Below are 16,235 nucleotides of genomic sequence, written 5' to 3'. Positions count from 1 at the left end.
GACTGTATTTTAGATGTTATATTTAATCAATAATAAATTTCTTAAACAAAATCATATAGTAATGTCAGAAAATATCCTGTTCTTAGGAGATATTATGGGGGGAAGTGTTACAGGTGCAGCTTACTTCAAAATGCTTTTATAGTTTTCAGAAAATGCTTTTTAGAAAAATATGTATACACAAATAAAAATAAAACAATATGTATTCCCAAATTTCCTATTCCTTTATCTCTTATTGACCAAAAAGAAATTTTACAATTTGGTTCTATTACAGAACCAGATTTCTTCCCTCTTGATATGACATAAAGAAAATTTGTTCTGACAATAAAGTAAAAATAGTGTGAAGCTAAGTCTTATTTAATGCTAAGCTTGAGTGAGGGGAATGCTGATCTGGTGTGGTCGGGGACTATGTGCCATGGGCTTCTACTCACCTTCCCGAGAGCAGTCAGCAGATGGAAGTCTATGGTATCTCTGTATCGGAGGATTTGAAGAATTCCATCCAAGTATACCTGGTCTTTACTAAAACACCCTGGAGGAACCAGAATAGTGTTTACTTTCTGATGTTTAGAAAAATTACTAAGTAGATATCAACCCATTCCATTTACTGTAGGAATCAGTCCTGTATTAAAAATATTCTAGTTTGCCAACATTTATTTTTATTTTTATTTAACTATCTTCATTACATAAAATGTCAGGTCTTGGGAAGTGCCAGGATGGTATGTAGACTAGAACCTTAAGAATTCCTTCTCCTCACACATCCTCACCATTATTAAAATAACAATTCTTTCCTCACTATAGAGACTGGTAATTTTAAATATATGAGTCTTATGATTATCCCACCTTCCCCTACTCCCACGATTCAGTCGTAACTCCCATTGTGCACTGAAGGCATCTGAGTGGGGAGGCCTGAGCAGGATAATTTTAAAGCAGGTACATCTCAATAAAGGTAGTGGAGAGATGCAGGATTTTAGAAACTCCTGGAATTTAGAATATTAATAATCCTTCCCCTCCATTAAACAAAAACAAACTATGGTTTTAAAGCATAAATTTTGACATCAGTTCCTCTCTACGTAAGCAACTAGAACTAGATTTTGGAGAGCACGTAGGTTTAAAAAATAGAAAAAATGGATAAAGACATGAAAAGTAGAATATTTCATGAATCTGAACCTAGTTAGAAAAGGATGTTCTGTTTACACAGTAAACCTTTTTCCCATCCTGACATAATTTGTGTAATTTAAAAAAAAATTTTGCTCTATTAAATTAATTAAAATTCTACCACATGGAGTCATATATTAAGGAATTATTGTTAACTTGGTTAGGTATGCTAATAGCATGAGGATGATTTAAAAAGTTCTCCTAATCAGAGATGCACATTGAAATATTTATGGGTAAAGGGACACGATGTTGGAATTGGCTTTAAAATAGGAAAACAAATTTGGAAGAATAGATGAACCACAGTTAGAAAATGTTGATAATAGCTATGATCAGGTAATGTATTACTGGAATTCAGCATGTTAATCATTCTTTTGTATACATTTGAAATTTTCCATAATAAAACATGAAAAACACAAAAGTATGTGAAAAAAAGAAAAAAGGGACTAGTCGAAAAATGGTAAGCCTCCACGGGGTGGGTATCAAAGGCAACATGGAAGCCCTGTGCATCTGGGTACAGAGTACTAAAATCCAGACAAAGGAATCTAAAAGAACACTCAAAAATGCCCTTGAAAAAAAGAGTACAAATTAAGAAACATTTGTTTAAAAGTCATTTTGAATTTCAGATTAGTTCAGTATATCAACAAATTTTCTTCTAAGAGTATTGAGAAGAGTATTCTAAGAAATGGCAGACACGTTGCTTATCTGAAATTCCGCCTGGAATTGGCTATGCACACATGAAAGACAGAAGAGAGATGTCCTTCTCTTTCCTGCTTCCTATCTTACCTGCTTCTAGCTCTAAGGCACTACGCTGTCATAGGATTACAACACTAGTATGAAATGTTAATGTGGGCTGTGCTAGCAACATAACCATCACTAATTTGAGTAAGTATTTACCAAGCTCCAAATAAATAGTTTAAAAACACTCTTAGGCTGGGCGTGGTGGCTCATGCCTGTAGTCCCAGCACTTTGGGAGGCTGAGGCAGTTGGATCACCTGAAATCAGGAGTTCAAGACCAGCCTGGCCAACAGGGTGAAATCCCATCCCTACTAAAAATACAAAATTAGCTGGGCATATTGGTGCATGCCTTCAGTCTCAGCTACTTGGGAGGCTGAGGCAGGAGAATCACCTGAACCCGGAAGGCAGAGGTTGCGGTGAGCCGAGATTGCACCATTGTACTCCAGCCTGGGTGACAAGAGTGATACTCCATCTCAAAAAAAAAAGTAGAGACTGCCTCTCTAGATTCTGCCTCTCTGGGCAGGGCATCTCTGAAAGAAAAGCAGCAGCCCCACTACGGGGCTTATAAAACTCCCATCTCCCTGGGACAGAGCACCTGGGGGAAGGGGCAGCAGTGGGCGCAACTTCAGCAGACTGAAACGTTCCTGCCTGCCGGCTCTGAAGACAGCAGTGGATCTCCCAGCACAGTGCTCGAGCTTTGCTAAGGGACAGACTGCCTCACAGCAATAAAATGATCAAAATATTGATACATGCTACAACATGAATGAATTTTGAAAACATCATGCTAACTGAAAGAAGCCCACCACAAAAAAATCACATATTAGATAATTCTATTTATATGAAATGTTCAAAATAGGTAAATCTGAGATGAAAAGAACACCAAAAGCAGTTGCTTAGAGCGGGAGAGAGGGGAGGAAATGCGGAATGAATGCTAATGGGTATGGGTTTCTTTTGAGGTAATGAAAACATTCTGGAATTAGACAATGGTGATGGTTGCACAACTCTGAATATTCTAAAAATCACTGAACTCCACATTTTAAATGGGTAAATTGTATGGCATGTGAATTATATCTCAGTATAGCTGTTTTTAAAAAGTCAAAGACAGAGAAAGCAAAAAAAGCAAAAAAAGAAAAAAAATGTTAACAATAAGTGAATCCAGATGAAGGGTAGATGGGTGTTCATTCTAACATTCTTTCCATATTCTATAGGTCTGAGATTTTTCAAAATTGAGCTGGGTAAAAATAATGCTAAGAAAATGTGGTTTGGGAAAACCAGTTCTGACCTCAGGTAACAAAGGTTTAATTTTTTAAGTAAGTGAATTTTGTGATTCAGGGATTAAGATATAAACAAAATCACTAGACAACTAGTCAGTCAGAAAACCTACAGTTAAGGGACACCCACCTGGTTGGGAAGTATCAGTCCATCCCCTCTTGGCCCGTACACAATAATCCCATCTTGTATTGGGGTCCTTGACAAACCTGCCAATATCTTTGAAGAGTTCACAAAAAGACATTTGGCTGGCTTGATAAACAGTGTAGTAGAGGAGGGCAGCCCTCCATAAAAAAGGGTCTTTTCTAAACAGAACACTGTGAATGCTTGCTAGTCCTTCCTCTGTGGGATTATTTGGCTTTAGCTCATGTTTTTTACGTCCAGTCCAACTGTTCCATGGCTGCTGGAGGTTGTTAATACCTCGAAAATAATGTGTACCTATGGAGAAGAAAAGTTACATGAATAAGAAGAAATGCCATTCTTGTTTTAATTCTTCCCCCAAAGTTAGATTCCATCAACAATTCTAAAACCAGCCGGGCACGGTGGCTCATGCCTGTAATCCCAGCACTTTGGAAGGCCGAGGCAGGCGGATCACTTGAGTTCAGGAGTTGGAGACCAGCCTGGGAAACATGGCGAAACATGTCTACCAGAAATACAAAAAATTAGCCGGGTGTGGTGGTGTGTACCTGGGGTCCCAGCTACTCAGGAGGCTGGGGTGAAGAGGATCACTTAAGCCTGGGAGGCAGAGGTTGCAGTGAGCTGAGATCCTGCCACTGTGCCCAAGACTGGGCGATGGACCCAGATCCCATCTCAAAAATAAAATAAAATAAAATAAATTCTAAAACCAAATTAATGTGTGCCTACAAATCAAAACAAAGTAGAAAATGACCGGATCCTAACATCTCTTGGGTGTGAAGGAGTACACTGCCTTCAAAAGGATCACATGTCTCAAGAGAGGAGGTATAACCTTTATAACAATTTACTTTTTTAAAGAGAAGAATCACAGACTTGATATTTGAAAAGAACCTCAAAGATACCTTAATTCGACCCCCTCGGTTTAATGTAGGGGAAATCCAGAGCAGTTAAATGACTTTCCAGGTTCAATACACCTAAAAACTTCCCTTAAAAAATCTAATTTGAAATGAGACATAAATACATTAGCTTCAGTCCAAGTGAAGCTCATGACTTCTTGCTAAATTTTCTTCTACTAAGAAAATAAAATAAATACTACTAAGAAAAAACCCATTCTAAAAGAATATTTCTTTAGAGCTAATTCCTGATATTACAAATAAACAAATGGAAAGGATAGCACCTACCTATTTCATGCCTCAGCATTCCCTCCAGCCAATGCTCACGTGCAGTAGACACATTGATGGTCAGAGTCGGACATCCATTTACTACAGTCATTGACGCTCGGGAAAGCAGGTCCTCAGTGAGATGAACTACAATCTAAGGGGCAAGAGAAAAAGTACACAGACATAAGACAAAACATAAAGGTAAGGGGAGAAGCTTTCGCAGAAAACAATGGGCCTATAAATTAACACTGTTTTTTGTTTATAACCACCTTAAATCTCCCAGAAACCAAGATGGAATGTGCAGCCAAATCACCTGTGACCCTTCTAATTTTGACCCTTTGGGAGCTCAAGAACCTTCCATGAGTTTAAGGGAAAGTAGATGGCTGTGCTGAGGAAGACACCAAGGACTTAAAATTGTAAATTTTAAGTGTCGTAAATATGCTCCCTGGCTAAACTGATGCAGAAGAAGATACAGATGCCAGAATCCAGCTCGTTGCCAGCGCCAAGGCTTTGAGACTGACCACTAAGAAGACTAATGAGAGGCTTCTGGGGCAAATCTCTTCATTAGCAATTTTCATAAAGTAATTCATCTAATCCCACAAGTTATACAGAAATGGCAGTAAGAAGAAAAACAAAAAGGCACTGAACACATCAAAACAATTCAATGCAACAGGAACTTAAGACTTATAGTATTGAGTAAGAAATCTGGGCGACTAATTTAATGAGTAAAATAGTTGGGAAAACAAAATCTACAGAAAAGAACTACGACTAGGCTGGGCACAGTGGCTCATGCCTTTAATCCCAGCACTCTGGGAGGCCAAGGCAGGCGGATGACCTGAGGTCAGGAGTTCGAGACCAGCCTGGCCAATATGGCAAAAACACTGTCTCTACTAAAAATTCAAAAATTAGTTGGGTGTGGTGGCTGGTGCTTGTAATCCCAGCTACTAGGGAGGCTGAGGCAGGAGAATCACTTGAACCCGGGAGGTAGAGGTTGCAGTGAGCCGAGATTCACCACTGTACTCCAGTCTGGGCGACAGAGCGAGACTCCATCTCAAAAAATAAAATAAATAAAATAAAATGAAATAAACTACGACTGTCACTGGCAGTAACTCCTTGTGTTCACTCGCAATTCATACCTCCCCTAGGCAGCCTTCCTTCATCATGTACTTCCTAACATGACTCCAGATTCGAGTTTTAGAGAGCAAGCTACCACCAGTGGCTTGTTCAAATTTTTCATAACTTCCGTATTTCTGTAAAGTCAGTTCCATAATATTGATAGACTGTAAAAGAAAGAGAGATAATGAAAGTAAACAGCCTCATATTACTTTGAGATGTCATAAGCTATGTTATTTATTGTGACCTATTCTAGGTTTATTGATTTCCAGATTAAACTGCAACTGAAGTGCCAAACTTTTTTAATTCTAAACAACTTCCACTCATTTTCGCAAATTTTACAAATGCCTGTACACTTTAGCAATACGAACTCTTCCCCTGTGTTCGTTTCTCCCTAATGTGCTGACAGAGGGCTCAAGAACTGCGTATCTCAAGTGCTAACATCTGATAGGCCGAGAAGCTGGGGAGAAGGGCTCCCCGGCTTCTCTAAGATAATTTGGTGGTTTGGCAGGAGAACTCAGAGTGGAAGGTATGTCTCCACGCAAGTCAATAGATTACCATTGCCCTTTGAAGGAAAAAAAAATTTCAAAATTTTAAGAACACACGTAAGAATCAACCAGTCTGACCCCAAAAACTATTGAAATAAAAATTTAAAAAATTTTTTTTAAAGAATCGGCCAGGCACGGTGGCTCATGCCTGTAATCCCAGCACTTTGGAAGGCTGAGGCAGGCGGATCACTTGAGGCCAGGAGCTCGAGACCAGCCTGGTCCACATGGTGAAACCCTGTCTTTACTAAAAATAGAAAAAAATAGCCAGACATGGTGGCACATGCTTGTAATCCCAGCTACTTGGGAGGCTGAAGCAGAAGAATCCTTGTACAACCCAGGAGGCAGAGGTGGTGGTGAGCCAAGATCGTGCCACTGCACTCCAGCCTGGGCAACAAGAGCGAAACTCCATCTCAAAAAAAAAAAAAAAAAAAAAGCGATCAGTCTTCTGCAACAATCTATCTATTTTCCTGGGCTACTCTTTGGCAGAAAACAAATTCTCAACATTAACAAAAATACCTTTATCTTTCAGTCAAGGCAGGATATTATCTACTTTTCATTCTTTATAAATTTTTACAGCAAAGGAATAAGAAAGTTGAGATATTTTTTCACATATGCACAAATTAACACACATATGCAGAATGGAGAACTAAAAATAACTGGTAAAGAATCACAAATTATCAGTATCTATGGGAAAGTCATAGAAAGGAACACCTGAGGAAAAAGAAAATTGCTTTTCAAAGGCCTTTTGGGAAAAAAAGCTAAAAAATTCAACTCTATCTTACATGAATTGTGTAAGAACCTAGGGAATTCATATACATGTCATATAAAGTCTGTAGTTTCTGAACTGTCAGACTAGTAAAGAGATTACATGTACAAGCTCTGGAGTTGATGCCATGGCTCTGTCCTCTTCTGGCTGTGCTATCATGAGCACGTCACTAAACTTGTTTATTACTGATTATTATTATTATTAGACTAGTCCAGTGCAGCAGTGAGAAAAGGCAAAAGAGTAGAACAAGGAGTTTGACCTGTAACTGATGTGAACAATCAATTGAGATAACTCACTACCTTCTGACTGGCCTCAGCCTCCTCATTTGTAAATGAGGATAACAATAATAACATCTACTTCATGGTTTTATTGAGAAAATTTAGTTAACCTTTGTAAAACATGGTGTCTGTGACATAATAAGTAGTCAATACATATTATCTATTGTATCATCATCGGTATGTTACCACTGAGGACTAAACTCTGATCTTTGTTTTCCCCTCTTGCCCAAATTCCTATCTAAAGGGCCTGCAGGCTCATGCCCTTTAAACCATAAAATCTCATGAGTCTTATTTAACCCTATATAGTGTGGCTTACTTTCCAACCTGACTCTGACATAACATCACAAGACTGATAAAGGAAATAAAAATATTTTACCCCAAAATATGTTTCTTTGCCATATTTTGAAATGGCCCTGCAAAGCTCTTTTGTGGGGGTAAATTCTGCATCTGTTGAATCTCTATAACATAACTAGATCTTTCCCTTTCCAGGCCCTCCCAGTCCTGAAGACATTAACTGAGAGTCTAGCACCTTTTTAATGTATTTATTTTTGTTTCTCTGGATACAGTATCTTGCTCTGTCACCCAGGTCGGAACACAGTAGCGTGATCATGGCTCACTGTAGACTCAACCTCCTGGCCTCAAGGGATCCTCCCATCTCAGTCTCCTGAGTAGCTGGGACAACAGACATACACCACCATGCTGGCTAATTTTTAAAATTTTTTGTAGAGACAGTCTTGCTGTGTTACCCAGGCTGGTCAATTCCTGGCCTCAAATGATCCTCCCACCTCCACCTCCCAAAGTGCTGGGATTACAGGTATGAGTCACCATGCCCAGTCTCTAGCACCTTTTATTTTTATTTTTAATTAAAAAAAAAATAGAGACAAGGTCTCACTATGTTGCCCAAGCTAGTCTTGAACTCAAGGTCAAGTGATCCTCCCATCTCAGCCTCCCAAAATGCTAGGATTATACGTTTAAAAGGGTTGAATAAGAAACATTTGTCATCTATTATCTCTAAGGGTGGCCACCTATGAGACTTCATCTATGTAATAAGAACCTTGGTCTCTAGACTCCCTTAACTTAAACCAAACACTCCTTTCTATTGATTCCAGGTTTTCAGATAACTCTTTCAGTCAACTGCCAATCAGAAAATCTGAATCCACCTATATCCTGTAAGCCCCCTCTTTGAGTTGTCCTATCTTTTTAGACCAAACCAATGCATTCCTCACATGTATTGATTGAGACACAAGATGTTTCCCTAAAATATATAAAACCAAGCTGTAACCCAACCACCGTGGACACATTTTCTCAGGACCTCTTGAGACTATGTCTCAGGCCATGGTCCTTCATATTTGTCTTAGAATAAACCTTTTTTTTAAGTATTTTTACAGAGTTTGTCAACACCATTCTCTATAAATAACACCACTGTAGATAACATGCCTGACACAAAAATTACAAAAAAGCTCACATACTGCAAGTCATAATTCAACACATATATCACTAATTGAAAAATATACATTACTAATAAACTAGGCATGTATCATTAAGTTATCATAATAAGAAATGGCTTCAATAGGCTTTGCCTGGCTTCTGGTCCCAAAACTGTTACTGAAAGCCTTGCTATTCAAAGTATAGTCTGAAGGCCAGCAGCACTAGCGTGGCATGGGAACTGGTGCCAAAGGCGGAATTTTGGCCCCTTACCACCTTCATGCCTCTTGATTCAGAATCTGCATTTTAACAAGATCCCCAGGTGATTCAAGTGCACGTAAAATGTGAGAGGGATTTCAGAGAAGGGCAAATACAAGTGCTCCAGAAGCTGATTAATTCATATGACAACTAAGACAATTAAAAGCACAAATTAGCATATAATTAAAAACCCGTTTTAGCAGATTAGCAGATACTTTGCATACACTAACCTAATAGTCTCAGTTATCCATGTATCAAAGAGTGAGAAGAATGTGACAAATGTGGCCTGAAGAACTGCAGAAGAGAAGTGGTACCTTGTATTAATATATTGAACTGTGAAGACTTAAAAATGGTTAAAAATTATCTCTAAGAAATATTATGATTTCTGCTTATAGATCTTTTTTTTTTTTTTCTTGAAACGGAGTCTCGCTCTGTTGCCAGGCTGAGGTGCAGTGGCGTGATCTCGGCTCACTGCAGCCTCCACCTTCCAGGTGTTGACCAGGTTGTTCTCAAATTCCTGAGTGATTCTCCTGCCTCAGCCTCCTGAGTAGCTGGGATTACAGGCATCTGCCATCATGCCCAGCTAATTTTTGTATTTTTTAGTAGAGACGAGGTTTCACCATGTTGGCCAGGCTGGTCTCCAACTCCTGGCCTCAAGTGATCCACCTCTCTCGGCCTCCTAAATTTAGTGCTGGGATTATAGGCATGAGCCACCGCGCTTGGCCTGCTTATAGGTTTTTTAAAGCATGTACTTAATTTCAGATAAAATTATAATAGCTTTTCTAAGGCATATGCTTACTCGGTAGGAAAATGTGGTTATCTGGTTATTTCTTGTAGCAAATATAAAAGTCTAGAGAATTATGAAAAACTTAAATACATGTGTTCCTTGTTATCACAGATCATAGAATGAATGACTAAATCAAAGAACGAATAAAAGCAGTGGGATTTTTGTTTGTTTCTTTGCTGAAGGAATGCAATTCTTCTATCACAATGGTACATAACAGCATATCACCTCCTTTGTTTCATCTTGCCTTGCATGGCACCATCATAGTGTCAACACTTAATGGGAGCTACATCAATGTTCCTAAAAGGCAATCTTAATATTAAGCTTTAAATATTACATTATATTCAATCACTCTTCTCTGAATGTCTAGCCTTTCATTATCTTTATTGATTCTTTTCTTCATCAGTTTTTCAACTGGTCCAACACAGACAGACATGTCAGTGATCTGCAGCATCCTTCACTGATCCTAAGAAGTAACCTCCCCGCATCTGCATTATAATATCCCACAGCATAGAGATAGCGACAGTAGCTGAATTGGTGGAAATAAGTTCAAGCTTGAAGAAAGAAATCACATTGAATGGCAATGAGTCAATCACTTCATCAGTGAATATTTTTGTTTTACAATGATTTCTGCTTCCTTATACAACTTCTTAACTGCAGGCCACAGATATTTTGAGTCTAATCCCAATTTTGGAAAAGGGAAACAGTAGCTTTAAAAGGCACAAGGAAGCTTGGAGGAATATACTGAAAGGCTGAAGTTCATGTCTGGGAATCAGATGATTAGATGGGTTGCACTGATGTTTATTATTTGTATTTTTCAGAAGTTTTAAGATTCCTCACAATATGTAATATATTAGTGCTATGATCAGAAGTAAAAAGTCATTTTATTTTAAAAGGGAGAAAAAAGGTAGTTTATCTGCTCCCCCTAGAGTTCAGAGAATCAATGTTTACACCACTTGAAGAATCAGGCATTCACACACATCCACATGGGTAATACTTTTAGAGGCAATAAATTTCATGTCAAACCTCTCTCTTCTCCATTATATCATCACTTATGTTAATAAGAAAACTACATCTCCTAATATATAACTCCAAAGAAAAAGAATGGATAAGAAGAAAAAAAGAGATGTGATAGATTGCATTCCGGGATATATGGTTCCCTTACTTGAAGTCCTATAGCCAAAGGTAGACTCCTGATTGTAATACATCATGGGAAATGCAGGTTTTCATTTTCTGCATTGCTATAATCTGAATATTTATGCCCCACCCACATTCTTATTTTGAAATCCTAACGCCCAAGGTGAGGGTATTAGGAGGTAGGGCCTTTGGAAAGTGATTAGGTCATTAGGGTAGAACCTTCATGATTGTGATTAGTGCCTTTATAAAAGAGGCCCCAGGGCTCTTTTACTACAGTGGCTCATGCCTGTAATCCCAGCACCTTGAGAGACCAAGGTGGGATGATCACCTGAGGCCAGGAGTTCAAGACAAGACCTGTGCAACATCTGCCTCTAAATAAAAGTGGCCCCAAAGAGCTAGCTAGCCCCTTCCACCATGTGAGGACACACAGCCTTCTAAGGTGCCTTCCATCAACTAGAAAGCGGGTTCTCATCAGACACCAGATCTGATGGTGCCTTGATTTTGGACTTCTCAGGCACCAGAACCATGAGAAATAAATTCTGTCATTCATAAGTTACTCAGTTTATGGTATTTTGTTACAGCAGCCCAAATGCATTTTTTGGACTAAGACATGCATTTCCTGGAAAATGGTCTAGAATTTACCTTAGATTCCTTAAAACACTAGCTTTCAACTTTTGTTTTTAGCAGAACTTTTTTTCAGACAAAATCTCACAGAACTCCCCCTTAAACTTTAATTGTCTGTTAGAAAATATTTCAGTGTTTGTGGAAGCACTAAAACACACAATGTTTTCGTGGAGTATAGTTTGTAAAACACTACATGGGTCTTTTTTTTTTTTTTCTGAGATGCAGCCTCATCCCGTTGTCCAGGCGGGAGTGCAATGGCTTGATCTCAGCTCACTGCAACGTCTGCCTCCCAGGTTCAAGTGATTCTCCTGCCTCAGCCTCCCAAGTAGCTGGGATTACAGGCACCTGCCACCATGCCCAGCTAATTTTTGTATTTTTAGTAGAGATGGGGTTTTACCATGTTGGTCAGGCTGGTCTTAACTCTCTTTCACCCTTGTTCTCGCAGTCATACTAAAATACTGCAGAACACCACCACATGAACGTTTAGCAGGTCCCTAAGCTGAGGAGCCTGGACCAGGAAGCTTCAGAAATCAACTCTCAGGAAGTCAAGACTCTGAAGACTCCAGTAGAGAGATGACTCCTTATACCTGTCTTCAGACCAATCTTAAGCCTGGATCTGGTGCTTCTTAATCACGGATGAGTAATTTTTTTGTTTGTTTTGGAAACAGTCTCCCTCTGTCGCCCAGGCTGGAGTGCAGTGGTGTGATCTTGGCTCACTGCAACTTCCACCTCCCAGGTTCAAGCGATTTTCCTGCCTCAGCCTCCTGAGTAGCTGAGACCGCAGGTGCATGCTGCCACGCCCATCTAATTTTTTTGTATTTTAGTAGAGACAGAGTTTCACCGTGTTGCCCAGGCTGTTCTCGAACTCCTGAGCTCAGACAATCCGACTGCCTCGGTCTCCCAAAGTGTTACAATTATAGGTGTGAGCCACCGTGCCCAGCCATGGGTAAGTAATTTTTACAAAGATACATGAGCTCTGTGGAGAACTGTGACGTTCCAAGGAAATGGGAAGCATTACCCTGAAAACGCAAATGAAGAACATACCTCTGAAAGAATATTAGGTTAAACCAGATGACACTGCCATCTTTGTAGGTCAAAATGATTAAATATGAATAATTTAAAATGGTCCAACCTAATACATTCTGCAGGAAACCAATAAAATTTTAGAAAGTAAAAGCTTCATCTTACAAATTAATAAAACCAATAATAATCTTCAAAAATTTTCTTAGAGGCCAGGCATGATAGCTTAAGCCTCCCAGCACTCTAGGAAGCCAAGGTAGGAGGACCACTTGAGGCCAGGAGTTTGAGTTCAAGACCAGCCTGGTCAATATAATGAGACCCTGTAGGAGAGGAGAGGAGAGGGGAGCAGAGGGGAAGGGAGGAGAGAGGAGGGGAGGAGAAGGGTGGGGGAGGGGAGACGAGAGGGGAGGGGAAGGGAAGGGAGGGAAGGGAAGGAAAGGGAAGGAGAGGGAGAGGGAGAGGGAGAGGGAGAGGGAGAGGGGAGGTGGAAAGGAAGGAAAGAAGAGAAGAAGGAAGGCAGGAAGGAAGGAAAGAAAAGAAAAAAAGAAAAGAGAAGGAAGGAAAGAAAGTAAAGAAGGAAGGAAGGAAGGAAAGAACGAAGAAAGAAAAGAAAAGAAAGAAAAGAAATTAAAATGTTTAAAGAAGTATAAAAAATTATCTTAGGAAAAGAGAAAAAAGGTCAAAATGAGAGAGAAGGTGAGACATGTGAAATGCATATGGCTAATATTAAGTCTGTTAATTATAAAAATGAATAAAAGAAAACTAAAATAAATCGTTCAGAGAAATACTCAAAATTAAGGCAACTTTTCTTAGCGATAAAAAGACCTGAGTAAAACTGATCAGATGGCCACTTCAGATCATTGGTTGCCTGGGGACAGGGTTCAGGGAAAGAGAGTGACCGCAATATATACCTAAAATGAGTAAATTTTATTGTCTGTAAATAAATAAAACTATTTTCTTAAAAAATGCCATTATTTCTAGGTAAGTTAATAAGAAGAGAAGCACTCTGAGACACATCAGGATGTGTAGAATAACCTGCACTGAAAAAGAAATGCTGTCCTCTGAACAGCTCACTAACTAGCCTCGTTCCCACAGGCTCAGCTCCCTAGAGTAAATGACTAACAAAACTGTTTATCTGAAATAAAAAAGTCCAATAAGGAACAATCTAAATATTCAAGTTAATTACTATACACCTATTATATGAAAAATATGCAGGCACTGAAATTGATGCTGACATAAAAAATGTTGATGGTTTTTAATGACATGAGAAAATGTTTATGATAAGTGAAAGTGCATTGACCACAATTATGATCATTAAGCATGGGAAAAGAAAAATACTCTCAAAGGTCAATAGTGGTTACCTGTGGGTGGTAGAATTATGGGATTCTTATTCTCCACACTTTTCTAAGTTTTTATACTGAATATAAACTACTTTTCTAACTGGAAAAACAAATGGTTAAGTGCCTTCTACTTTGGAATCTCCTGGCCTTGCTATTCACTATCTAATTACCTTTTCCCACTTGCCAGGTAGGCATTGATATCCCTTCTCTGGAGTATTTGCATTTAACAAAGAAACACATGAAATTGTTTTCAAATCTTAAAAATTCAACTGATATTTTTCTATAATAGATTTTTAGGTAGGGATGATTGTTAGCAGGAAAATAGTTGGTATACTTTGCATTCTTGAGGTTAACTCATGGAACAGACAGCCACTTCCCTAAAAATCTAGCCCAGATTTGCCCATAGATATCAAATATATTCTTTGCTTCCTTCCAACTCTAAGAATAGCGACATAAGTAGAAAGCAATGTAACATTACAAATTTTCATAAATCAGTTTTAAAATTCCTAGAACCAGAACATCTTAATGTACACACACCTATCCCTATTGTCCAGGTCTCAGCCTCCTAGTCTGCATGAATCTGACTTTGGACCTTTCCTTTGTGTACATCTTAAAATGTACTTGGCCAACTCCTCCATTACCATGTTAGAAAATAGTATAACGGAATCCACTTGAGTTCCACAAGACACTGTCAGGTAGGATAACACTTCTTGCTAAAACTGATGTGAAACAAGCAATCAAATACATTTTTGCCTTTTTAAAAACATTGAACAAAAAACCCCATATTTTTACTAAATTATTATCTCTATTCACAAATCAATCATTTCTGAATCTTTCCCTCTTTATAGAATGAGAATATATTTTTAAATTTTAGAAAAATTTTTCTTCACCAGAAGCATACAGTTGAAGAGAATATTTTAAATAAAGCTTTGCATATCTTATAGGCATAAAAACAAATTGATTTTCAGAGACCTAGAATCTACAGCAAAGAGGAAATAAAAGCAAAATGAGTAATTGTTCCACGTGAAGGAAATGGTCCTCCCTCTCTCCTCATCTGAATGTCACTTACAATGCCACACAAAATAGAATAGCACCATTATTCATATTACAGATCTGTCATCTCAGGATCCTGAAGCACTTTTATTCTCCACTATTAAAATTAGAACAGTATGTAATCAAATTCTTTTCAACCAATGGGGCTGGGACAATTGGATATCCACATTTAAAAGAATGGAGTTGGACCTCTATCCCATATCATATATAAAAATTAACTCAAAATGGATCCAAGACCTTAACCTCTTAAGAGCTAAAGCAATTAAACTGTTAGAAGCAAGCATAGGCATACATCTTCATGACCCTGGATTAGGCAATGGGATCTTAGATATGACACCAAAAGCACAAACAACAAAAAGACAAGCTGGACTTCATCAAAATTGTGCTTCAAAGGATACTATCATAAAAATAAAAAGTGACCCGAAGAATGGGAGAAAATGTTTGCAAATTTCATATCGGATATCTGAAACATATAAAGAACTCCTGCAATTCAATAATAAGAACAAATAACTCAACTGAAAAATTGGCAAAGGATCTGAAATAGGCAATTTTCCAAAGAGGATATACAAATGGCCATTATTAACCATCAAGGAATTGCAAATCAAAAGCACAATGAGACACCACTTCACTCCCACTGGGATGTCTATAGAAAAAAAAAAGGGTTGATGAGAATGTGGAGAAACTGGAATGCTCACATGCTGCTGATGGGAAACTAAAATGGTATAATCACTTTGAAAAACAGTCTGGCAGTTCCTTAAAAGGTTAAACATAGAGTAATTATATGTACTAACAAGTCCACTACTAGATGTGGACCCAAGATAACTGAAAATATTTGTCCATAAAAAATGTGTATACAAATGTTCATACAGCATTAACAGCCAAAAAGTAGAAACAATCCAAATGTCTATCAAATTATAAAAAAAAAGAATGTAGTATATCCATACATGGAATATTATTCAGCAATAAAAAGTGCTGATGCATGCTAGAACACAGCACGGATAAACTTTGAAAACATTATGATAAGTGAAAGAAGCCAGTCACAAAGGACCACAAGGTATTGTATGATTCCATTCATATCGAATGTCCAGAACAGGCAAATCCAGAAAGTCAGAAAGTAGACTGGTAGTTGCCTAGGGCTGGAAGGTTGGTGAGATGGGCAACGATTGCTAATGGGTACAGTGTTACTTTTTGAGGTGATGAAATGTTCTAGAATTAGTGGTTATAGTTGCACTAAATATATTAAAAATATATTAAAAACCACTGAACTGTACTCTGTTTATTTTTATTTATTTTATTTTACTTTTTTGAGACAGAGTCTGACTCTGTTGTCCGGGCTGGAGTGCAGTGGCACGATCTTGGCTTACTGCAACCTCCACCTCCTGGGTTCAAGCGATTCTCCTGCCTCAGCCTCCTGAGTAGCTAGGATTATAGGTGCCCG

General features: G+C 38.4%; 1 protein-coding gene across 7 annotated transcripts in view; it reads right to left on the bottom strand.

Moving 5' to 3' along the window:
• The window catches only part of MATCAP2 (microtubule associated tyrosine carboxypeptidase 2), a 65,814-nt gene that overhangs the window by 6,307 nt on the left and 43,272 nt on the right, over window positions 1-16,235 (bottom strand). For 4 of the 7 annotated variants that reach the window (XM_032758318.2, XM_032758321.2, XM_032758320.2 and 1 more), the window contains 4 exons: window positions 5,588-5,731; window positions 4,473-4,605; window positions 3,289-3,594; window positions 429-526 (listed from right to left, as the gene is read on the bottom strand). In XM_032758318.2, coding sequence (XP_032614209.1) covers window positions 429-526; window positions 3,289-3,594; window positions 4,473-4,605; window positions 5,588-5,731 — 681 coding nt within the window. Of the gene's footprint in view, window positions 1-428; window positions 527-3,288; window positions 3,595-4,472; window positions 4,606-5,587; window positions 5,732-9,069; window positions 9,241-16,235 lie in introns of those variants that run through there. The other 3 variants (XM_032758323.2, XM_032758319.2, XM_032758322.2) reach the window with 2 other exon arrangements.

This window comes from Hylobates moloch, unplaced genomic scaffold (assembly GCF_009828535.3).
Source record: "Hylobates moloch isolate HMO894 unplaced genomic scaffold, HMol_V3 SCAFFOLD_1, whole genome shotgun sequence".
Taxonomy (NCBI): domain Eukaryota; kingdom Metazoa; phylum Chordata; class Mammalia; order Primates; family Hylobatidae; genus Hylobates; species Hylobates moloch.
Note: the sequence above shows the minus strand (reverse complement) of the source record. Positions and strands in the feature narration are given on the sequence as shown.